The sequence below is a fragment of the Excalfactoria chinensis genome, unplaced genomic scaffold, assembly GCF_039878825.1.
Source record: "Excalfactoria chinensis isolate bCotChi1 unplaced genomic scaffold, bCotChi1.hap2 Scaffold_370, whole genome shotgun sequence".
NCBI lineage: Eukaryota > Metazoa > Chordata > Aves > Galliformes > Phasianidae > Excalfactoria > Excalfactoria chinensis.
In genome coordinates this window covers 1-26,763 of record NW_027315658.1, presented here as the reverse complement: position 1 = coordinate 26,763, position 26,763 = coordinate 1, and the positions used below count along the sequence as shown (strand labels likewise).

Here is a 26,763-nt window from a genome sequence, read left to right as displayed (position 1 = left end):
ACCCCCATATTGCCCCATAGATCCCCATTCAGCCCCATAAGTCACCCCATAGACCCCCATATTGCCCCATAGATCCCCATTCAGCCCCATAAGTCACCCCATAGACCCCCATATTGCCCCATAGATCCCCATTCAGCCCCATAAGTCACCCCCATATCCCCTATATTGCCCCATAGATCCCCATTCAGCCCCATATGTCACCCCATAGACCCCCATATTGCCCCATAGATCCCCATTCAGCCCCATAAGTCACCCCATAGACCCCCATATAGCCCCATAGATCCCCATTCAGCCCCATAAGTCACCCCATAGACCCCCATATTGCCCCATAGATCCCAATACAGCCCCATAACTCACCCCATAGACCCCCATATTGCCCCATAGATCCCCATTCAGCCCCATAAGTCACCCCATATTGCCCCATATTGCCCCATAGATCCCAATAGAGCCCCATAAGTCACCCCATAGACCCCCATGTTGCCCCATAGATCCCCATTCAGCCCCATAAGTCACCCCATAGACCCCCATATTGCCCCATAGATCCCCATTCAGCCCCATAAGTCGCCCCATAGACCCCCATATTGCCCCATAGATCCCCATTCAGCCCCATAAGTCGCCCCATAGACCCCCATATTGCCCCATAGATCCCAATACAGCCCCATAAGTCACCCCATAGACCCCCCATATTGCCCCATAGATCCCAATGCAGCCCCATAAGTCACCCCATAGACCCCCATATTGCCCCATAGATCCCAATGCAGCCCCATAAGTCACCCCATAGACCCCCATATTGCCCCATAGATCCCCATTCAGCCCCATAAGTCACCCCTTAGACCCCCATATTGCCCCATAGATCCCCATTCAGCCCCATAAGTCACCCCATAGACCCCCATATTGCCCCATAGATCCCCATTCAGCCCCATAAGTCACCCCATAGACCCCCATATCCAGCCCCATAGATCCCCATTCAGCCCCATAAGTCACCCCATAGACCCCCATATTGCCCCATAGATCCCCATTCAGCGCCATAAGTCACCCCATAGACCCCCATATTGCCCCATAGATCCCAATGCAGCCCCATAAGTCACCCCATAGACCCCCATATTGCCCCATAGATCCCCACTCAGCCCCATAAGTCACCCCATAGACCCCCATATCGCCCCATAGATCCCCATTCAGCCCCATAAGTCACCCCATAGACCCCCATATTGCCCCATAGATCCCCATTCAGCCCCATAAGTCACCCCATAGACCCCCATATTGCCCCATAGATCCCCATTCAGCCCCATAAGTCACCCCATAGACCCCCATATTGCCCCATAGATCCCCATATTGCCCCATAAGTCACCCCATAGACCCCCATATTGCCCCATAGATCCCCATTCAGCCCCATAAGTCACCCCATAGACCCCCATATCGCCCCATAGATCCCCATTCAGCCCCATAAGTCACCCCATAGACCCCCATATTGCCCCATAGATCCCCATTCAGCCCCATAAGTCACCCCATAGACCCCCATATTGCCCCATAGATCCCCATTCAGCCCCATAAGTCACCCCATACACCCCCATATTGCCCCATAGATCCCAATACAGCCCCATAAGTCACCCCATAGACACCCATATTGCCCCATAGATCCCCATTCAGCCCCATAAGTCACCCCATAGACCCCCATATAGCCCCATAGATCCCCCCTCAGCCCCATAAGTCACCCCATAGACCCCCATATTGCCCCATAGATCCCCATTCAGCCCCATAAGTCACCCCATAGACCCCCATATTGCCCCATAGATCCCAATGCAGCCCCATAAGTCACCCCATAGACCCCCATATTGCCCCATAGATCCCAATACAGCCCCATAAGTCACCCCATAGACCCCCATATTGCCCCATAGATCCCCATATTGCCCCATAAGTCACCCCATAGACCCCCATATCCCCCCCCAGCCCCATAGATCCCTTTTTATACCTATAAATACAATAGCCCATATATGGAGGGTCGGCCATGTTGTTTTTTGAGGGAGGGGGAGGAGTTTATTTACAGGCTCCGCCCACTTCCGGTTTGGGGGCGGGGCTTCAGCCTCCAATGCATTTATATACATACAGCTATTGTGGGGGGCGGGGCTTATGTACAGGGGGCGGGGCTTAAAGGCATGCGGGGAGGGGGGGCATGCGGGGAAGTAGGGGAGGGCAAGATGGCCGCCAAGGCACGTGGGGTCAACCAAGATGGCCGCCGTGGTTGTGGGGTGGAGCCAAGATGGCTGCCGAGTCACATGGGTCCAGGCAAGATGGCCGCCAGGGCTTCAAGATGGCTGCCGTGATTGTGGGGGGGAGCCAAGATGGCTGCCAAGTCACATGGGTTGAGGCAAGATGGTCGCCAGGGGTCCAAGATGGCCGCTGTGGTGGTGGTGTGGAGCCAAGATGGCTGCTGAATCACGTGGGGCTAATTAAGATGGCCGCCATGGTAGTGGGGTGGAGCAAAGATGGCCGCCGAGTCACGTAGGTCAAGGCAAGATGGTCGCCAGGGGTCCAAGATGGCCGCTGTGGTGGTGGGGTGGAGCCAAGATGGCTGCCGAGTCACTTGGGGCTAATTAAGATTGCTGCCGTGGTTGTAGGGTGGAGCCAAGATGGCTGCCAAGTCACATGGGTCGAGGTAAGATGGACGCCAGGGGTTCAAGATGGCCGCCATGGTGGTCGGGTGGAGCCAAGATGGCTGCCAAGTCACGTAGGTTGAGCCAAGATGGTCGCCAGGGGTCCAAGATGGCCGCTGTGGTGGTGGGGTGGAACCAAGATGGCTGCCGAATCACGTGGGGCTAATTAAGATGGCCGCCATGGTAGTGGGGTGGAGCAAAGATGGCCGCCGAGTCACGTAGGTCAAGGCAAGATGGATGCCAGGGCTTCAAATGGCCGCCATGGTAGTGGGGTGGAGCCAAGATGGCTGCTGAGTCACGTGGGTCAAGGCAAGATGGTCGCCATGGGTCCAAGATGGCTGCCGTGGTGGTGGGGTGCATCCAACATGGCTGCCGAGTCACATGGTGCTAATTAAGATGGCCTCCATGGTAGTGGGGTGGAGCCAAGATGGCTGCCGAGTAACATGGGTCGAGGCAAGATGGCTGCCAGGGGTTCAAGATGGCCACTGTGGTGGTGAGGTGGATCCAAGATGGCTGCCAAGTCACGTAGGTTGAGCTAAGATGGTCGCCAGGGCTTCAAGATGGCCACCGTGGTGGTGGGGTGGGGCCAAGATGGCTGCCAAGTCATGTAGGTTGAGCCAAGATGGACGCCAGGAATTCAAGATGGCCACCGTGGTGGCGGGGTGGAGCCAAGATGGCTGCTGAGTCACATGGGTCAAGGCAAGATGGTCGCCATGGGTCCAAGATGGCTGCCGTGGTGGTGAGCTGCATCCAACATGGCTGCCGAGTCACATGGGGCTAATTAAGATGGCCGCCATGGTAGTGGGGTGGAGCCAAGATGGCTGCCGAGTCACATTGTTCCAGGCAAGATGGTTGCCAGGTGTCTAAGATGGCCGCCGTGGTGGTGGAGTGGAGCCAAGATGGCTACCGAGTCACATGGGTCAAGGCAAGATGGGCGCTAGGAGTTAACGATGGCTGCCGTGCTGTTGTGGTAGGGTGAATCCAAGATGGCTGCCGAGTCACGTGGGTCAAGCAAGATGGTCACCAGGGGTCCAAGATGGCCTCTGTGGTTGTCGGGTGGAGTCAAGATGGCTGCCAAGTCACATGGGTCCAGGCAAGATGGCCGCCAGGGGTCCAAGATGGCCGCTGTGGTGGTGGTGTGGAGCCAAGATGGCTACCGAATCACGTGGGGCTAATTAAGATGGCCGCCATGGTAGTGGGGTGGAGCAAAGATGGCCGCCGAGTCACGTAGGTCAAGGCAAGATGGTCGCCAGGGGTCCAAGATGGCCGCTGTGGTGGTGGGGTGGAGCCAAGATGGCTGCCAAGTCACTTGGGGCTAATTAAGATTGCTGCCGTGGTTGTAGGGTGGAGCCAAGATGGCTGCCAAGTCACATGGGTCGAGGTAAGATGGACGCCAGGGGTTCAAGATGGCCGCCATGGTGGTCGGGTGGAGCCAAGATGGCTGCCAAGTCACGTAGGTTGAGCCAAGATGGTCTCCAGGGGTCCAAGATGGCCGCTGTGGTGGTGGGGTGGAGCCAAGATGGCTGCCAAGTCATGTAGGTTGAGCCAAGATGGACGCCAGGAATTCAAGATGGCCGCCGTGGTGGTGGGTCAGAGCCAAGATGGCTGCCAAGTCACATGGGTTGAGCCGAGATGGTCGCCAGGGGTCCAAGATGGCCGCCGTGGTGGTAGTGTGGATTTAAGATGGCCGACAGGGATTCAAGATGGCCACCGTGGTGGTGGGGTGGAGCCAAGATGGCTGCCGAGTCACGTGACTCCTGCCAAGATGGCCGCCTTGGTGGTTGTGTGGATTCAAGATGGCAGACAGGGGTTCAAGATGGTGGTGGGAATCCAAGATGTCTGCTTGGTCACGTGTATCAATCCAAGATGGCCGCCAGGTCACGTGGTTCGAGTCAAGATGGCCGCCAGGGCTTCAAGATGGCTACTGGGTCACTGGGGGTTGATCCAATATGGCCGCCATGTCACGTGACTCAATCTAAGATTGCCGCCATGACGGTGTATGATGATCCAAGATGGCCGCCAGAGATCCATCATGGCCGCTGCAATGCATCCAAGATGGCTTCTGCATCATGTGACTTGATCCAAGATGGCCGCTGTGTCAGTCGAATGGATCCAAGATGGCCGCCCTGTCACATGACTCGACCCCTCATGGCAGCCATGACAGAGGATAAAGCCAAGATGGCGGCCATCAAGCCAACATGGCCGCTCCTGTGGATCCAAGATGGCCGCTGCATCACGTGACTTGATCCAAGATGGCCGCCGAGTCATGTGGGCAGATCCAAGATGGCTGCCATGAAGGTGTGGGGAATCCAAGATGGCGGCCATCGAACCAAAATGGCCACTCCTGTGGATCCAAGATGGCTGCTGCATCACGTCACTTGATCCAAGATGGCCGCCGAGTCACGTGGGCTGATCCAAGATGGCTGCCATGATGGTGTGGACAATCCAAGATGGCGGCCATGGAGCCAAAATGGCCGCTCCTGTGGATCCAAGATGGCCGCTGCATCACATGACTTGGAATCCAAGATGGCCACCGAGTCACGTGGGCTGATCCAAGATGGCTGCCACGACAGTGTGGACAATCCAAGATGGCGGATATCAAGCCAAAATGGCCGCTCCTGCGGATCCATGATGGCCGCTGCATCACGTGACTTGGAATCCAAGATGGCCGCCAAGTCACGAGGGCTGTCACGTGACCATTGCTGTGTCCATAGCATGTCCATAGCATGTCATGTGATCTAAGTGTGTCCTTAGTATGTCACATGACCTTAGCGTGTCATTAGTGTGTCACATGACCTTAGCGTGTACTTAGCATGTCCATAGCATGTCATGTGATCTAAGCGTGTCCTTAGCGTGTCCTTAGTATGTCACATGACCTTAGCGTGTCCTTAGTGTGTCCTTAGCATGTCACGTGACCTTAGCGTGTCCTTAGCATGTTATATGTGTCACCTATGCGTGTCCTAAGCTTGTCACATGAACTTAGCATGTCCTTAGCATGTTACACATGTGACCTAAGCGTGTTCTTAGCGTGTCACGTGACCGTAGCATGTTGAAGCCGTGCCGTCCAATGGGATGGATCCGTGTTCTCAGGTGCCATCCCATGACCTAAGCGTGTTCTTAGCATGTCCCATGATGCAGGCGTGTCCTTAGCGTGTACTTAGCATGACACATGACCATAGCATGTCCTTAGCATGTCATACATGTGACCTAAGCATGTCCTTAGCATGTCATGTGACCATAGCATGTCCTTAGCATGTTATGTGTGTGCCCTAAGCGTGTCCTTGGCGTGTCCCATGATGCAGGCGTGTGTCCTTAGCGTGTTCCCACAGCTCACGGAGCCCTGAGGAATGGCAGACAGTCAATACGGGCCCTTAGCGTGTTCTAAGCATGATCTAGGCATGTTATAGACATGATCTTAGCATGTCCTTAGCATGCTCCATGATCTAAGCATGTCTTTAGTATGTTACACGATCTAAGCATGGCCTTAACATGTTCCCATGACCTTACCCTGTCCTTACCATGACCATAACACGTCCTTAACATGACCTTAGCATGTCCTTAGCGTGACCTTAGCATGACATACCACATCCTTACCATGACCATACCCGGTCCTAAACATGACATTACCATGTTCATACCATGACCTTAACATGACCTTAACATGACATAACCGTGACCTTTACATGACCTTAGCATGACATAACCATGAGCTTACCATGTCCTTAACATGACATAATCATGAGCCTACCATGGCCTTACCGTGCCCTTAGCATGACCTTAACATGACCTTAGCATGACCTTAACATGACATATCAATGTCCTTAGCATGACCTTAACATGACATAACCATATCCTTAACATGACATACCCATGTCATTAGCATGTCCTTACCGTGCCCTTGGCGTGTCCTTAGCATGACCTTAACATGTCCTTAACATGACCTTATAATGTCCTTACCATGACCTTACTGTGTCCTTAACATGACCTTAATATGTCCTTAGCATGACATTTCAATGTCCTTAGCATGACCTTACCATGACCTTATCTTATCCTTAACATGACCTTACCATGACCATAATATGTCCTTAGCATGACATTATAATGTCCTTAGCATGTCCTTCCCATGACCTTAGCATGATATAACAATGTCTTTAGCATGACCTTAACATGTCCTTAACTTGACCTTTCCATGACCAAACCCTGTTCTTACCATGACCTTAGCATGACGTTACCATGACCTTAACATGTCCTTAGCGAGGCCTTAACATGACCTTACCATGTTCATACCATGACATTAGCATGACCTTACTATATCCTTAGCATGACCTTAACATGACCTTAACTTGACCTTTCCATGACCAAACCCTGTTCTTTCCATGACCTTAGCATGACGTTACCATGACCTTAACATGTCCTTAGCGAGGCCTTAACATGACCTTACCATGTCCTTAGTGTGACCTTCCCATGTTCTTACCATGGCGTTAGCATGACCTTAACATGACCTTACCATATCCTTAGCATGACCTTAACATGACCTTAGCATGACCTTACCATATCCTTGGCATGACCTTAACATGTCCTTCCCATGTCCTTGGCGTTTCCTTTGCATGACCTTAGCATGACATAACCATATCATAACCCTGACCTTCCCATGTCCTTCCCATGTCCTTATAGTGCCCTTGGCGTGTCCTTAACATGACCTCAAAATAACCTTACCATGACCATACCATGTCCTAACCATAACCTTAACATGTCCTTCGCATGACCTTAGCATGACATTACCATACCCTTAACGTGACCTTAATGTGACATTACCATGTCCTTAGCATGACCTCAACATAACCTTCCCATGTCCTTAACATGACATAACAATGTCCTTAGCATGACCTTAACATGACATAACCATATCCTTAACATGACATAACCGTGTTTTTAGCATGACCTTACCGTGCCCTTGTCATGACCTTAGCATGACCTTACTATGTCCTAAACATGACCTTAACATGACATAACCATATTCTTACTATGACCTTACCGTGCCCTTGTCATGTCCTTAGCATGACCTTAGCATATCCTTAGCATGACCTTAACATGTCCTTAGCGTGACCTTAACATGACCTTAGCATGACATAACCATGTCCTTATCATGGCATAACCGTGTTCTTAGCATGACCTTCCCATGTCCTTCCCATGAGCTTACCGTGCCCTTGGCGTGTCCTTAGCATGTCCTTACCATGACCTTAACATGTCCTTAGCATGACCTTAACATGACATTACCATATCCTTACCATGACCTTAGCGTAACCTTAGCATGACATAACCATATCCTTAACATGACCTTAACATGTCCTTAACATGACCTTAACATGACCTTACCATGTCCTTAACATGACCTTAGCATGACCATACCATGACCTTACCATGTTCTTACCATGATATTAGCATGACCTTAGCATGACATAACCATGTTCTTACTAAGATTTTACTGTGCCCTTGGCGTGTCCTTAGCATAACCTTACCATGTCCTTAGCATGACCTTAACATGACATAACCATATCCTTAACATGACCTTGCCATGACCTTTGCATGACCTGACCATGTCCTTACCATGACCTTAACATGTCCTTGGCGTGTCCTTAGCATGACCTTAGCATGACATAACCATATCCTTAACATGACATACCCGTGTCCTTCCCATGTCCTTACCGTGCCCTTGGCGTGTCCTTGGCATGACCTTAACATGACCTTCCCATGTCCTTAGTGTGACCTTACCATGTTCTTACCATTACATTAGCATGACCTTAACATGACCTTAGCATGACCTTAACATGACCTTAGCATGACCTTAGCATGACGTAACCATATCCTTAACATGACCTCAGCATGACATACCCATGTCCTTAGCAGGTCCTTACCGTGCACTTGCGTGTCCTTAGCATGTCCTTAGCATGACATAACAATGTCCTTAGCATGACCTTAACGTGACATAACCACACCCTTAACACAACATTCCCATGTCCTTACTGTGCCCTTAGTATGTCCTTAGCATGACCTTAACATGTCCTTAGTGCGACCTTAACATGACATAACCATATCCTTACCATGACCATACCATGTCCTAAACATGACATTACCATGTTCATACCATGACCTTAACATGACATAACCATGTCCTTAACATGACCTTAACATGTCCTTAGCATGACCTTAACATGACTTAACCATATCCTTATCATGTCCTTAACATGACTTTACCATGACCTAACCATGTCCTTACCATGACCTTAATGTGACCTTAACATGTCCTTAGCATGACCTTAGCATGACATAACCATATCCTTAACATGACATACCCATATCCTTCCCATGTCCTTCCCGTGTCCTTCCCATGTCCTTACCGTGCCCTTGGCGTGTCCTTGGCGTGTTGTTGGCGTGTTCACGCGCGTTGTGGGATGGGTTGGCTGACCCTGACGCAGCCCCAATATCCGGCCCTCAATAAACACGCTCCGGCCCCGGCAACCAACACGGCCCAACACGCGTGTAAAGCTCCCCAGCGACGAGCTGCTGCCCACGTCCCCACCTGGAACACCAGTACAAACCAGTAAGGACCGGTAGGGACCAGTATGGACCAGTATAGACCATTAGGGACCAGTATGAACCAGTATGGACCATTAGGGACCAGTATGAACCAGTATAGACCATTAGGGACCGGTATGAACTAGTATGGACCATTAGGGACCAGTATGGACATGTATGGACCAGTATGGACCAGTATAGACCAGTATGGACCGGTATGGACCAGTATAGACCAGTATGGACCAGTATGGACCAGTATAGACCATTAGGGACCAGTATGAACCAGTATGGACCATTAGGGACCAGTATGGACATGTATGGACCAGAATAGACCATTAGGGACCAGTATGGACATGTATGGATCAGTATGAATCAATAGAGACCAGTAGGGACCAGTATGGACCAGTATGGACCAGTATGGACCAGTATGAATCAATAGAGACCAGTATGGACCAGTATGAATCAATAGAGACCAGTATGGACCAGTATGAATCAATATAGAACAGTAAGGACCAGTATGGACCAGTACAGATATGTATGAATCAATAGAGACCAGTAAGGACCAGTATGGACCAGTATGAATCAATAGAGACCAGTAAGGACCAGTATGGACCACTATGAATCAATAGAGACCAGTAGGGACCAGTATGAATCAATAGAGACCAGTATGGACCAGTATGAATCAATAGAGACCAGTAGGGACCAGTATGGACCAGTATGGACCAGTATGAATCAATAGAGACCAGTATGGACCAGTATGAATCAATAGAGACCAGTATGGACCAGTATGAATCAATAGAGACCAGTATGGACCAGTATGAATCAATATAGAACAGTAAGGACCAGTATGGACCAGTACGGATATGTATGAATCAATAGAGACCAGTAAGGACCAGTATGGACCAGTATGAATCAATAGAGACCAGTAAGGACCAGTATGGACCACTATGAATCAATAGAGACCAGTATGGACCAGTATGAATCAATAGAGACCAGTATGGACCAGTATGAATCAATAGAGACCAGTATGGACCAGTATGGACCAGTATGGACCAGTATGAATCAATAGAGACCAGTATGGACCAGTATGAATCAATAGAGACCAGTAGGGACCAGTATGAATTAATAGAGACCAGTATGGACCAGTATGGACCAGTATGAATCAATAGAGACCAGTAGGGACCAGTATGAATCAATATAGAACAGTAAGGACCAGTATGGACCAGTAAGGACCAGTATGGACCAGTATGAATCAATATAGACCAGTACGGACCAGTATGGACCAGTATGAACCAATAGAGACCAGTATGGACCAGTATGGACATGTATGAATCAATAGAGACCAGTAGGGACCAGTATGAATCAATAGATCCCTCCCAGTCCCTCCCAGTCCCTCCCAGTACCCCCTATCTCCCATCCCAGTCCATCCCAGTGACCCATATCCCCATCCCAGTCTATCCCAGTCTATCCCAGTCCCTCCCAGTGCCCCATAGATGTCTCCCAGTCCCTCCCAGTACCCCATATCCCCATCCCAGTAACTCCCAGTACCCCAATATTCCCTCCCAGTCCCTCCCAGTACCCCAATATCCACATCCCAGTCTCTCCCAGTACATCCCAGTGCCCCATAGATCCCTCCCAGTCCATCCCAGTCCCTCCCAGTGCCCCACATCCCCATCCCAGTCCATCCCAGTGCCCTATATCTCCCTCCCAGTCCTTCCCAGTCCATCCCAGTAACTCCCAGTACCCCAATATCCCCTCCCAGTCCCTCCCAGTGCCCCATAGATCACTCACAGTCTCTCCCGGTCCATCCCAGTCCCTCCCAGTCCCTCCCAGTCCCTCCCAGTGCCCCATATCCCCATCCCAGTCCTTCCCAGCCCCTCCTAATCCCCCAATATCCCCTCCCAGTCTAACCCAGTCTATCCCAGTTCCCCCCAATCCCTTCCAGTCCCTCCCAGTGCCCCCTATCCCCCTCCCAGTCCCTCCCAGTCCCTCCCAGTCCATCCCAGTAACTCCCAGTCTATCCCAATATCCCCTCCCAGTCTATCCCAGTCCCTCCCAGTGCCCCATAGATCCATCTCAGTCCCTCCCAGTCCCTCCCAGTGCCCCCTATCCCCATCCCAGTCCATCCCAGTCCATCCCAGTCTCTCCCAGTGCCCCATATCCCCATCCCAGTAACTCCCAGTGCCCGAATATCCCCTCCCAGTCCATCCCAGTCTCTCCCAGTGCCCCATATCCCCCTCCCAGTCTATCCCAGTCTATCCCAGTCCCTCCCAGTGCGCCATAGATCCCTCCCAATCCTTCCCAGTCCCTCCCAGTACCCCACATCCCCATCCCAGTAACTGCCAGTACCCCAATATCCCCATCACAGTCCCTCCCAGTCCCTCCCAGTACCCCATATCCCCTCCCAGTCCATCCCAGTCCATCCCAGTAACTCCCAGTGCCCCAATATCCCCATCCCAGTCCATCCCAGTGACCCATATCCCAGTCCCAGTCCCTCCCAGTCCCTCCCAGTCCCTCCCAGTGCCCCACATCCCCATCCCAGTCCATCCCAGTGCCCTATATCTCCCTCCCAGTCCTTCCCAGTCCATCCCAGTAACTCCCAGTACCCCAATATCCCCTCCCAGTCTATCCCAGTGCCCCATATCCCCCTCCCAGTCCCTCCCAGTGCCCCATAGATCCCTCCCAGTGCCTCATATCCCCATCCCAGTCCCTTCCAGTCCCTCCCAGTAACCCACATCCCCATCCCAGTCCCTCCCAGTGCCCCATATCTCCCCTCCCAGTCCCTCCCAGTCCCTCCCGGTCCCTCCCAGTCCCCCATATCCCCCTCCCAGTCCCTCCCAGTCCCTCCCAGTCCCTCCCAGTCCCCCATATCCCCCTCCCAGTCCCTCCCAGTCCCTCCCAGTCCCTCCCAGTCCATCCCAGTCCCTCCCAGTGCCCCATATCCCCATCCCAGTCCCTCCCAGCCCCTCCCAATCCCCCAATATCCCCTCTCAGTCTAACCCAGTCTATCCCAGTCCCTCCCAGTCCATCCCAGTAACTCCCAGTCTATCCCAATATCCCCTCCAGTCTATCCCAGTCCCTCCCAGTGCCCCATAGATCCATCCCAGTCCCTCCCAGTGCCCCCTATCCCCATCCCAGTCTATCCAGTCCATCCAGTCCCTCCCAGTGCCCCATATCTCCCTCCCAGTACCCCCCTATCCCCCTCCCAGTCTAACCCAGTCTATCCCAGTCTATCCCAGTATATCCCAGTCCCTCCCCAGTGCCCCCTATCCCCCTCCCAGTCCCTCCCAGTCCCTCCAGTCCCTCCAGTTGCACTCACAGCCAGCCCAGTAGCGGAGGCGGCCATCAGCAGCCCCAGGAAGAAGCAGCAGAGGCAGCGACGGCGCGGATAACGGCGGCCAATGGAGGAGCTGGGGGGGGTATGGGGTCAGTGGGGTCAATGGGGTCTATGGGGTCAATGGGGTCATTGGGGTCAATGGGGGTCAGTGGGGACATTGAGGTCAATGGGGTCAATGGGGTCATTGCGGTCAATGGGGTTAATGGGGTCAATGGGGATAATGGTGTCATTGGGGACATTGGGGTCAATGGGGTCTATGGGGTCAATGGGACTAATAGGGTCAATGGGGTCAATGGGGTCAATGGGCCTATGAGGACATTGGGGTCAATGGGGATATTGGGGTCAATGGGGTCAGTGTGGTCAGTGGGGTCAATGGGGTCAATAGGGCTAATAGGGACAATGGGGTCAATGGGGTCAGTGGGGTCAGTGGGGTCAATGGGGTCTATGGGGTCAATGGGGTCAATGGGGTCAATGGGGGCAATGGAGTCAGTGGGTCAATGGGGTCAATGGGGTCATTGGGGTTAATGGGGTCAATGGGGACATTGGGGTCAGTGGGGTCAATGGGGTCAATGGGGTCAATGGGGTCTATGGGGTCAATGGGGCTAATAGGGTCAATGGGGTCAATGGGGTTAATGGGGTCAATGGGGACATTGGGGTCAATGGGGTCAATGGAGTCATTGGGGTCAATGGGGTTATTGGGGTCAATGGGGTCATTGGGATCAATGAGGTCAATCGGGTCAATGGGGTCTATGGGGTCAATGGGGACATTGGGGTCAATGGGGTCAATGGGGTCAATGGGGTCAGTGGGGTCAATGGGTCAATGGGGACATTGGGGTCATTGGGGTCAATGGGGTCAATGGGGCTAATAGGTCAATGGGGTCATTGGGGTCAATGGAGGCAATAGGACCAGTGAGGTCAATGGCGTCACTGTGAGCAATGGGGTCAATGGGGTCAGTGGGGTCAATGGGGACATTGGAGTCAATGGGGGCAATGGAGTCAATGGGGTCAATGGGGTCAATGGGGTCAATGGGGTCATTGGGGTCAATAGGGCTAATAGGGTCAGTGGGGTCAATGGGGTCATTGGGGTCTATGGGGTCAATGGGTCAATGGGGCTAATAGGGTCAATGGGGTCTATGGGGTCAATGGGATCAATGGGGTTATTGGGGTCATTGCAGTCAATGGGGTTAATGGGGACATTGGGTCAATGGGGTCAATGGGGTCAATGGGGTCAATGGGGTCAGTGGGTCAGTGGGGTCAATGGGGTCAATGGGGTCGATGGGGTCAATGGGTCAATGGGGTCTATGGGGACATTGGGGTCAGTGGGGTCAATGGGCTCATTGGGGTCAATGGGGTCAATGGGGCTAATAGGGTCAATGGGGTCTATGGGGTCATTGGGGTCTATGGGGTCAATGGGGTCAATGGGGTCAATGGGGTCAATGGGGTCAATAGGGCTAATAGGGTCAATGGGGTCTATGGGGTCATTGGGGGTCTATGGGGTCAATGGGGTCAATGGGGTCAATGGGGCTAATAGGGTCAATGGGGGCATTAGGGTTATTGGGGTCATTGGGGTCAATGGGGTTAATGGGGACATTGGGGGACAATGGGATCAATGGGGTCAATGGGGCTAATAGGGTCAATGGGGGGCATTGGAGTCAATGGGGTCAATGGGGTCATTGGGGTCAATTGGGTCAGTGGGGGCAATGGGGCTAATAGGGTCAATGGGGTCTATGGGGTCATTGGGGTCTATGGGGTCAATGGGGTCAATGGGGTCAATGGGGTCAATGGGGTCAATGGGTCAATGGGGTCAATGGGGTCTATGAGGGCAATGGGCTCATTGGGGTCAATGGGGTCAATGGGGCTAATAGGGTCAATGGGGGCAATGGAATCATTTAGGGTCATTTAGGGTCATTTGGGGCCATTTAGGGTCCATTTTGGGGCCATTTAGGGTCCTTTTAGGGTCACTTAGGGTCCCTTATGGGGCCATTTAGGGTCCTTTTGGGGTCATTGGGGCCATTTAGGGTCTTTTAGGGTCTTTTAGGGTCCTTTTGGGGTCATTTAGGGTCATTTAGGGTCCTTTTGGGGTCATTTAGGGTCCTTTTGGGGTCCTTCTGGGGCCATTTAGGGGTCATTTGGGGTCCTTATAGAGTCATTTAGGGTCCTTATGGGGCCATTTAGGGTCCTTTAGGGTTCTTTTGGGGTCATTGGGGCCATATAGGGTCATTTAGGGTCCTTTTAGGGTCCATTTTGGGGTCATTTAGGGTCCTTTTGGGTCTTTTAGGGTCACTCACACTTTGCGGCAATGGGGACACCTGGCCAACGTCCGATCCGTGAACTCCGTCCACTGTAGGGGAAAGTATAGGGTCAGGTATATAGGGTCAGGTATATAGGGTCAGATATATAGGGTCATATAGGGTCATATAGGGTCATATAGGGTCATATAGGGTCATATGGGGTCACATAGGTCCATATAGGGTCATATAGTGTCATATAGGGCCATGTAGGGTCACATAGGTCCATATAGGGCCATATAGCGTCATATAGGTCCATATAGGGTCATATAGGGTCATATAGGGCTGTATAGGGTCATATAGGTCCCTATAGGGCCATATAGGGTCATATAGGTCCATATAGGGTCACATAGGTCCATATAGGGTCATATAGGGTCATATAGGGCCATATAGGGTCATATAGGGTCATATAGGGCTGTATAGGGTCATATAGGTCCATATAGGGTCATATAGGGTCATATAGGGCCATATAGGGTCACATAGGTCCATATAGGGTCACATAGGTCCATATAGGGTCATATAGGGTCATATAGGGCCATATAGGGTCACATAGGGCCATTTAGGGTCATATAGGGCCATATAGGGTCACATAGGTCCATATAGGGTCACATAGGGCAATATAGATCCATATAGGGTCACATAGGTCCATATAGGGCCATATAGGGTCATATAGGGCCATATAGGGCCATTTGTAGGGTTCCTTACCAGGAAGGGGGCCTTTAGGTCCATTTAGGGCCATTTAGGGTCCATTTAGGGCCATTTTAGGGTCATATAGGTTCACATAGAGTCCATATAGGGTCATATAGGTCCATATAGGGTCATATAGGTCCCTATAGGGCCATATAGGGCCGTTTATAGGGTTCCTTACCAGGAAGGGGGCCTTTAGGGTCCATTTAGGGCCATTTAGGGTCCATTTACGTCCATTTTAGGGTCATATAGGTTCACATAGAGTCCATATAGGGTCATATAGGTCCATATAGGGTCATATAGGTCCCTATAGGGTCATATAGGTCCCTATAGGGCCATATAGGGTCATATAGGGCCATATAGGGTCACATAGGTTCATATAGGGCCATATAGCGTCATATAGGTCCATATAGGGTCATATAGGGTCATATAGGGCTGTATAGGGTCAGATAGAGCCATATAGGTCCATATAGGGCCTTATAGGTCCCTATAGGGCCATATAGGGTCACATAGGTCCACATAGGTCCATATAGGGTCACATAGGTCCCCTATAGGTCCCTATAGGGCCATATAGGGTCATATAGGGCCATATAGGGTCACATAGGTCCATATAGGGTCATATAGGGTCATATAGGGCCATATAGGGTCACATAGGTCCATATAGGGTCATATAGGGTCATATAGGGCCATATAGGGTCACATAGGTCCATATAGGGTCATATAGGGTCATATAGGGCCATATAGGGTCACATAGGTCCCTATAGGGTCACATAGGTCCATATAGGTCCATATAGGGTCACATAGGGCAATATAGGGTCACATAGAGCAATATAGGGCCATATAGGGTCACATAGGTCCACATAGATCCATATAGGTCCATATAGGGTCACATAGGTCCATATAGGGTCATATAGGGCCATATAGGGTCACATAGGTCCATATAGGGTCATATAGGTCCCTATAGGGCCATATAGGGTCACATAGGTCCATATAGGGTCATATAGGGTCATATAGGGCCATATAGGGTCACATAGGTCCATATAGGGTCATATAGGGCCATATAGGGTCACATAGGTCCACATAGATCCATATAGGGTCACATAGGTCCCTATAGGTCCCTATAGCGTCATATAGGTCCATATAGGGTCATATAGGGTCACATAGGTCCATATAGGTCCCTATAGGTCCATATAGGGCCATATAGCGTCATATAGGTCCATATAGGGTCATATAGGGTCATATAGGGCCGTATAGGGTCAGATAGAGCCATATAGGTCCATATAGGGTCACATAGGTCCCTATAGGGTCATATGGGGCCATATAGGGCCATATAGGTCCCTATAGGGCCATATAGGGTCACATAGGGCAATATAGGGTCACATAGGTCCCTATAGGGTCACATAGGTCCCTATAGGGTCATATAGGGCCATATAGGATCATATGGGGTCATATGGGGTTATATGGGGTCTATGGGGTCTTATGGGGTCATATAGGATCATATGGGGTTATATGGGGTCTATGGGGTCTTATGGGGTCAGATAGGGTCATATAGGATCATATGGGGTCTATGGGGTCTTATGGGGTCATATAGGGTCACATAGGGTCATATAGGATCATATGGGGTTATATGGGGTCTATGGGGTCTTATGGGGTCAGATAGGGTCATATAGGATCATATGGGGTCTATGGGGTCTTATGGGGTCATATAGGGTCACATAGGGTCATATAGGATCATATGGGGTTATATGGGGTCGTATATGGCCATATAGGGTCACATAGGTCCCTATAGGGTCACATATGTCCCTATAGGGTCATATAGGTCCCTATAGGGTCATATAGGTCCATATAGGGTCATATAGGGCCATATAGGGCCGTTTGTAGGGTTCCTTACCAGGAAGGGGGCGCTGCAGTGCCCGCAGGACACTCGGACGCCGGACGGAGGTTCAGGGCTGGGAGCACTTTGTAACGGGGCCAACGTGATCACACGCTTACTGGGATGGAATGGGATAGACTGGGTTAGACTGGGATGGACTGGGAGCATACTGGGATGGACTGGATGGACTGGGTTAGACTGGGATGGACTGGGATGGACTGGGATGGAATGGGATCATACTGGGTTAGACTGGGATGGACTGGGATGGAATGGGATCATACTGGGATGGACTGGATGGACTGGGATCATACTGGGATGGACTGGGATGGAATGGGATGGAATGGGATACAATGGTTAGACTGGGATGGACTGGGATGGACTGGGATATACTGGGAGCATACTGGGATGCAATGGGACACAATGGGTTAGACTGGGGATGGACTGGGATGGACTGGGATATACTGGGATGGGACTGGGATGGACTGGGATATACTGGGAGCATACTGGGATGCAATGGGACACAATGGGTTAGACTGGGATGGACTGGGATGGACTGGGATAGACTGGGGCCAACGTGATCACACGCTTACTGGGACGGAATGGGATAGACTGGTTTATACTGGGTTATACTGGGAGCATACTGGGATGGACTGGGATGGACTGGATGGACTGGGATCATACTGGGACGGAATGGGACACAGTGGGTTAGACTGGGTTATACTGGGAGCATACTGGGATGGAATGGAATAGACTGGGTTAGACTGGGTTATACTGGGAGCATACTGGACGGACTGGGATGGACTGGGATGGACTGGGATCATACTGGGACGGAATGGGACACAATGGGTTAGACTGGTTTATACTGGGAGCATACTGGGATGGAATGGGATGGACTGGGATGGGACTGGGATGGACTGGGATCATACTGGGATGGAATGGGACACAATGGGTTAGACTGGGATGGACTGGGATGGGACTGGGATGGAATGGGTTATACTGGGAGCATACTGGGATACAATGGGATGGAATGGGATAGACTGGGTTAGACTGGGATGGACTGGGATGGTCTGGTTTATACTGGGAGCATACTGGGAGAGAATGGGATAGACTGGGAGCATACTGGGTTATACTGGGATGGACTGGATGGACTGGGTTAGAATGGGATGGACTGGGATATACTGGTTTATACTGGGACGGACTAGGATGGAATGGGATCATACTGGGATGGACTGGGATCATACTGGGATGGAATGGGATAGACTGGGTTAGACTGGGTTATACTGGGTTATACTGGGATGGAATGGGATAGACTGGGTTAGACTGGGTTATACTGGGTTATACTGGGATGGACTGGAATGGACTGGGATAGACTGGGAGCATACTGGGATGGACTGGGATATACTGGGTTAGACTGGGATGGACTGGATATACTGGATCTGGGATGAACTGGGATGGACTGGGATGGACTGGGATACAATGGGTTAGAATGGGATGGACTGGGATGGACTGGGATGGAATGGGTTATACTGGGAGCATACTGGGATATACTGGGATGGACTGGGATGGACTGGGTTAGACTGGGATGGACTGGGACGGAATGGGACAGACTGGGTTAGACTGGGATATACTGGGTTATACTGGGAGCATACTGGGATGGAATGGGATCATACTGGGAGCTTACTGGGATGGAATGGGATAGACTGAGTTAGACTGGGATAGACTGGGATGGACTGGGAGCTTACTGGGATGCAATGGGGCAAACTGGGTTAGACTGGGATATACTGGGATATACTGGGAGCATACTGGGATGCAATGGGATCATACTGGGATGGACTGGGAGCATACTGGGACGGAATGGGGTACAATGGGTTAGACTGGGATGGACTGGGATATACTGGGATCATACTGGGTTATACTGGGATGGACTGAGATGGACTGGTTTATACTGGGAGTATACTGGGATCATAATGGGTTATACTGGGATGCAATGGGATAGACTGGGTTAGACTGGGATGGACTGGGATGGACTGGGATATACTGGGATATACTGGGATCATACTGGGTTATACTGGATGGACTGGGATGGACTGGGAGCATACTGGGTTATACTGGGATGGAATGGGATCATACTGGGTTAGACTGGGAGGAATTGGGATAGACTGGGAGCTTACTGGGACGGAATGGGATAGACTGGGTTAGACTGGGATATACAGGGATATACTGGGATGGACTGGGATCATACTGGGACGGAATGGGACACAATGGGTTAGACTGGTTTATACTGGGATCATACTGGGATGGACTGGGATATACTGGGATATACTGGGATATACTGGATGGACTGGGATGGACTGGGTTAGACTGGGATATACTGGGATGGACTGGGATGGAATGGGATACAATGGGTTAGACTGGGATGGACTGGGATAGACTGGGTTATACTGGGATGGACTGGGATGGACTGGGATGGACTGGGATGGACTGGGTTAGAATGGGATGGACTGGGATGGACTGGGAGCATACTGGGAGCATACTGGGTTATACTGGGAGCATACTGGGTTATACTGGGATGGACTGGGATGGACTGGGATATACGGGGATCATACTGGGTTATACTGGGATGGACTGGGATGGACTGGGAGCATACTGGGTTATACTGGGATGGAATGGGATCATACTGGGTTAGACTGGGAGGAATTGGGATAGACTGGGAGCTTACTGGGATGGAATGGGATAGACTGGTTTATACTGGGTTATACTGGGAGCATACTGGGTTAGACTGGGATGGACTGGGATGGAATGGGACACAATGGGTTAGACTGGGATGGACTGGGATGGACTGGGAGCATACTGGGATAGACTGGGATATACTGGGACACAATGGGTTAGACTGGGTTATACTGGTTTATACTGGGAGCATACTGGGATGCAATGGGATCATACTGGGATGGACTGGGAGGGAATGGGGACACTATGGGATGGACTGGGATAGACTGGGATGGACTGGGAGGGAATGGGATGGACTGGGATATACTGGGATGGAATGGGATAGACTGGGTTAGACTGGATGGACTGGGATATACTGGGATATACTGGGATAGACTGGGAGCATACTGGGATGGACTGGGATGGACTGGGATGGACTGGGAGCATACTGGGATGGACTGGGATGGACTGGTTAGACTGGGATGGACTGGGATGGACTGGGATGGACTGGGATGGAATGGGATCATACTGGGATGGACTGGGATCATACTGGGATGGACTGGGATGGAATGGGATAGACTGGGTTAGACTGGTTTGTACTGGGATAGGACTGGGATCATACTGGGATGGACTGGGATATACTGGGATGGACTGGGAGCATACTGGGAGCATACTGGGATAGACTGGGTTAGACTGGTTTATACTGGGATATACTGGGATGGAATGGGATACAATGGGTTAGACTGGTTTATACTGGGATAGACTGGGAGGGAATGGGATACAATGGGTTAGACTGGGATAGACTGGGATAGACTGGGTTATACTGGGATGGAAGGGGATACAATGGGTTAGACTGGTTTGTACTGGGATGGACTGGTTTATACTGGGAGCATACTGGGATAGACTGGGAACATACTGGGATGGAATGGGATATACTGGGTTAGACTGGGATGGACTGGGATAGACTGGGAGCATACTGGGAGGGAAGGGGACACAATGGGTTAGACTGGGATGGACTGGGATGGACTGGGAGCATACTGGGAGCATACTGGGATGGAATGGGATCATACTGGGTTAGACTGGGATGGACTGGGATATACTGGGATATACTGGGATAGACTGGGAACATACTGGGAGGGAAGGGGATACAATGGGTTATACTGGGTTATACTGGGAATATACTGGGATGGATTGGGAGCATACTGGGATCATACTGGGTTATACTGGGATATACTGGGATGGAATGGGATAGACTGGGTTAGACTGGGATGGACTGGGATGGAATGGGATAGACCCAGTCCATCCCAGTATATCCCAGTATGATCCCAGTCCCTCCCAGTGCCCCATAGATCCCTCCCAGTCCCTCCCAGTCTATCCCAGTATATCCCAGTACATCCCATTCCCATCCCAGTCCATCCCAGTTCTCTCCCAGTGCCCCATAACCCCCTCCCATTCCCTCCCAGTATATCCCAGTTCCCTCCCAGTCCCTCCCAGTAGCCCATATCTCCCTCCCAGTCCCTCCCAGTCCCTCCCAGTATATCCCAGTATGATCCCAGTCCCATCCCAGTTCCCTCCCAATACCCCATATCTCCCTCCCAGTTTCTCCCAGTATATCCCAGTTCCCTCCCAGTCCCTCCCAGTGCCCCATATCTCCCTCCCAGTATATCCCAGTATAACCCAGTGCCCCATAGACCCCCTCCCAGTCCCTCCCAGTATATCCCAGTATGATCCCAGTCCCTCCCAGTTCCCACCCAATACCCCACAGATCCCTCCCATTCCCTCCCCGTCTATCCCAGTATAACCCCAGTCCCCTCCCAGTATATCCCAGTCAATCCCAGTATATCCCAGTATAACCCCAGTCCCATCCCAGTCCCATCCCAGTCCCATCCCAGTCCCTCCCAGTCCCATCCCAGTCCCATCCCAGTCCCTCCCAGTTCCCTCCCAGTCCCTCCCAGTGCCCCATATCCCATCCCAGTCCCTCCCAGTATATCCCAGTATGACCCCAGTCCCTCCCAGTACCCCATAGATCCCTCCCAGTCCCATCCCAGTCCCCTCCCAGTATATCCCAGTATGATCCCAGTCCCTCCCAGTGCCCCATAGATCCCTCCCAGTCCCATCCCAGTCCATCCCAGTCCCTCCCAGTACCCCATAACCCCCTCCCAATCCCATCCCAGTCCCTCCCAGTATATCCCAGTATAACCCCCAGTCCCATCCCATTCCCATCCCAGTCCCATCCCAGTCCCTCCCAGTATATCCCAGTATGATCCCAGTCCCCTCCCAGTGCCCCACAGATCCATCCCAGTCCCTCCCAGTCTATCCCAGTATAACCCCAGTCCCTCCCAGTCCCATCCCAGTCAATCCCAGTATATCCCAGTATAACCCCAGTCCCTCCCAGTATATCCCAGTCAATCCCAGTATAACCCCAGTCCCATCCCAGTCCCATCCCAGTCCCTCCCAGTGCCCCATAGATCCCTCCCAGTCCCTCCCAGTATATCCCACTATGATCCCAGTATGATCCCAGTCCCTCCCAGTCCCATCCCAGTCCCTCCCAGTATATCCCAGTATGATCCCAGTCCCTCCCAGTACCCCATATCTCCCTCCCATTCCCTCCCAGTCCCATCCCAGTCCATCCCAGTTCCCTCCCAGTCCCCTCCCAGTGCCCCATATCCCATCCCAGTCCCTCCCAGTATATCCCAGTATGATCCCAGTCCCTCCCAGTATATCCCAGTCAATCCCAGTATATCCCAATATAACCCCAGTCCCATCCCAGTCCCATCCCAGTCCCTCCCAGTGCCCCATATCCCCCTCCCATTCCCTCCCAGTCCCTCCCAGTCCCATCCCAGTCCCTCCCAGTATATCCCACTATGATCCCAGTATGATCCCAGTCCCTCCCAGTCCCATCCCAGTCCCTCCCAGTATATCCCAGTAAGATCCCAGTCCCTCCCAGTACCCCATATCTCCCTCCCATTCCCATCCCAGTCCATCCCAGTCCCTCCCAGTGCCCCATATCCCATCCAGTCCCTCCCAGTATATCCCAGTATAACCCCAGTCCCATCCCATTCCCATCCCAGTCCCTCCCAGTATATCCCAGTATAACCCCAGTCCCCTCCCATTCCCATCCCAGTCCCATCCCAGTGCCCCATACCCCCCCTCCCATTCCCTCCCATTCCCTCCCAGTCCCCATCCCAGTACAAACCAGTAAGGCCTGGACAGGCCACCCTCCGTGCGGAGCTGCGGCAGACCAGCAGGCAGTTACAGGGGCAGCGCACGTACTGCTTGCCGGCGGGGGCGGGGCGGATGGGCTGCAACAAGAGACCCCATAAGACCCTATAAGACCCCATAGGACCCTATAGGATCATATAGGACCCCATAGGAACCCATAGGACCCTATAGGACCCATAGGACCCCATAGAAACCCATAGGACCCAATATGAACACATAGGACCCCATAGAAACATATAGGACCCCATTGAACCCCATAAGACCCCATAGGGCACCATAGGATTCAATATGATCCCATATGACCTTATAGGACCCCATAGAACCCATAAGACCCCATAGTACCCCATAGGGCACCATAGGACACCATAGAATCCCATAGGACCCCATAGGACCCCATAAGACCCCATAGGACCCTATAAGATCCCATAGGACCCATAGGGCCCCATAAGACCCCATAGGATCCCATAAGAACCTATAGGAACCCATAAGAACCCATAAGAACCCATAGGGCCCCATAGGACCCCATAGGACCCCATAGAATCCCATAAGACCCCATAAGAACCTATAGAACCCTATAGGACCCCATAGAACCCCATAACACCCTATAGGACCCCATAGGAACCCACAGGATCCTATATGACCCATAGGACCCCATAGGAACCCATAGGACCTATAGGACCCATAGGACCCCATAGGACCCTATAGGACCCCATAGAAACCCATAGGACCCTATAGGACCCATAGGACCCCATAGGGCCCCATAGGACCCCATAAGAACCTATAGGGCACCATAGGACCCTATAGAACCCCACAGAACCCCATAGGACCCCATAGAACCCTATAGGATCCCATAGGGCACCATAGAACCCCATAGAATCCCATAGGACCCCCTATAGCCCCATAGGACCCATAGGACCCCATAGGGACCCATAGGATCCCATAGGACCCCATAAGACCCCATAGAACCCAATATGACCCCATAGGACCCCATAGGAACCCATAGGACCCTATAGGACCACATAGGACCCCATAGAACCCCAAAGGACCCCATAGGACCCCATAGAACCCCATAGGACCCCATAGGACCCCATAGGACCCCATAGAACCCATAGGACCCCATAGAACCCCATAGGACCCCATAGGACCCTATAGGACCCCATAGGACCCCATAGGACCCTATAGGAACCCATAAGACCCCATAGGGCCCCACAGGACCCCATATATCCCATAAGACCCCATAGGGCCTCATAGGACCCCATAGGATCCCATAAGACCCCATAGAAGCCCATAGGACCCCATAGGGCACCATAGAACCCCATAGAACCCCATAGGGCACCATAGGATCCCATAGGACCCCATAGGACCCCATAGAACCCCATAGGACCCCATAGGACCCCATAGAACCCCATAGGACCCCATAGGACCCCATAAGACCCCATAGAACCCCATAAGATCCCATAGAACCCCATAGGACCCCATAGGGACCCATAGGACCCCATAAGACCCCATAGAATCCCATAGAACCCAATATGACCCCATAGGACCCTATAGGAACCCATAGGACCCTATAGGACCCCATAGAACCCATAAGACCCCATAGGATCCCATAGGACCCCATAGAACCCCATAGGACCCCATAGGGACCCATAGGACCCCATAGGGCCCCATAGAAACCCATAAGACCCCATAGGATCCCATAGGACCCTATAGGACCCCATAGGATCCCATAGGACCCCATAGGATCCCATAGGACCCAATATGACCCATAGGGCCCCATAGAAACCCATAAGACCCCATAGGATCCCATAGGAACCCATAGGACCCTATAGGACCCCATAGGGCCCCATAGGACCCCATAGGACCCCATAAGACCCCATAGGGCACCATAGGACCCCATAAGACCCCATAGAACCCCAGAAGCCAATATGACCCCATAGGACCCCATAGGACCTTATAGGACCCCATAGGACCCCATATGTCCCCTTAAGACCCTATATGACCCCATAGAACCCCATAGGACCCCATAGAACCCCATAGGACCCCATAGAACCCATAGGATCCCATAGGGCCCCTTAAGACCCTATATGACCCCATATGACCCCATAGGACCCTATTGGACCCCATAGAACCCCATAAAACCCATAGGACCCTATAGGGCCCTATAGGAACCCACAAGACCCTATAGGACCCCATAGGGACCCATAGGACCCCATTAGAACCCCATAAGACCCCATAGAATCCCATAGAACCCCATAGGGGCCCCATAGGACCCCATATGACCCCATAGAACCCCATAGGACACCATAGAACCCCATAGGACCCCATAGGATCCCATAGGGCCCCATAGGACCCCATAGAACCCCATAGGACCCCATAGGGCCCCTATATGACCCTATATGACCCCACAGAACTCTATAAGACCCCATATGGCCCCTTATGACCCCATAGGACCCCATAGGACCCCCTATAGCCCCATAGGACCCCATAAGACCCCATAGAACCCAATATGACCCCATAGGACCCCATAGGAACCCATAGGATCCCATAGGACCCCCTATAGCCCCATAGGACCCCATAGGACCCCATAGAACCCCATAGGATCCCATAGGAACCCATAGAACCCATAAGACCCCATAGGACCCCATAGAACCCCATAGGACCCTATAGGACCCCATAGGATCCCATAGGGCCCCATAGGACCCCATAGAACCCCATAAGACCCCATAGAATCCCATAGGACCCCATAGGGCCCCATAGGACCCCATAGGAACCCATAAGACCCCATAGAAGCCCATAGGACCCCATAGGGCACCATAGAACCCCATAGGACCCCATAGAGACCCATAGGACCCCATAGAACCCCATAGGACCCTATAGGATCCCATAAGACCCCATAGAACCCCATAGGACCCCATAGGGGCCCATAGGATCCAATAGGACCCCATAGGATCCCATAGGACCCCATAGGACCCCATAGGACCCCATAGGATCCCATAGGGCCCCATAGGACCCCATAGAACCCCATAGGACCCATAGGACCCCATAAGACCCCATAGGACCCAATATGACCCCATAGGATCCCATAGGACCTCATAGGACCCCATAGGAACCTATAGGACCCAATATGAACCCATAGAACCCCATAAGACCCCATAGAACCCATAGGGCACCATAGGACCCCATAGGACCCTATAGAACCCATAGGGCACCATAGGATTCAATATGACCCCATAGGACCCTATAGGACCCCATAGAACCCCATAAGACCCCATAGAACCCAATATGATCCCATAGGGCCCCATAGGACCCCATAGGGCCCCATAGGATCCAATATGACCCATAGGGCCCCATAGGACCCCATAGAACCCTATAGGACCCATAGGACCCCATAAGACACCATAGAACCCATAGGGCCCCATAGGA

General features: G+C 52.0%; 1 protein-coding gene across 1 annotated transcript; it reads right to left on the bottom strand.

The window, feature by feature from the left end:
- Positions 1-2,031: 2,031 nt before the first annotated feature.
- LOC140264981 (type 1 phosphatidylinositol 4,5-bisphosphate 4-phosphatase-like) lies at positions 2,032-23,420 on the bottom strand (the record flags this gene model as incomplete). The annotated part of the gene is given in 7 exon segments (XM_072360862.1): positions 2,032-5,991; positions 9,050-9,231; positions 12,547-12,637; positions 14,853-14,905; positions 17,431-17,530; positions 23,315-23,324; positions 23,327-23,420. Coding segments are annotated over 6 exon segments (492 nt in total), but the record flags the coding sequence as incomplete, so codon positions are not given.
- Positions 23,421-26,763: the final 3,343 nt, after the last annotated feature.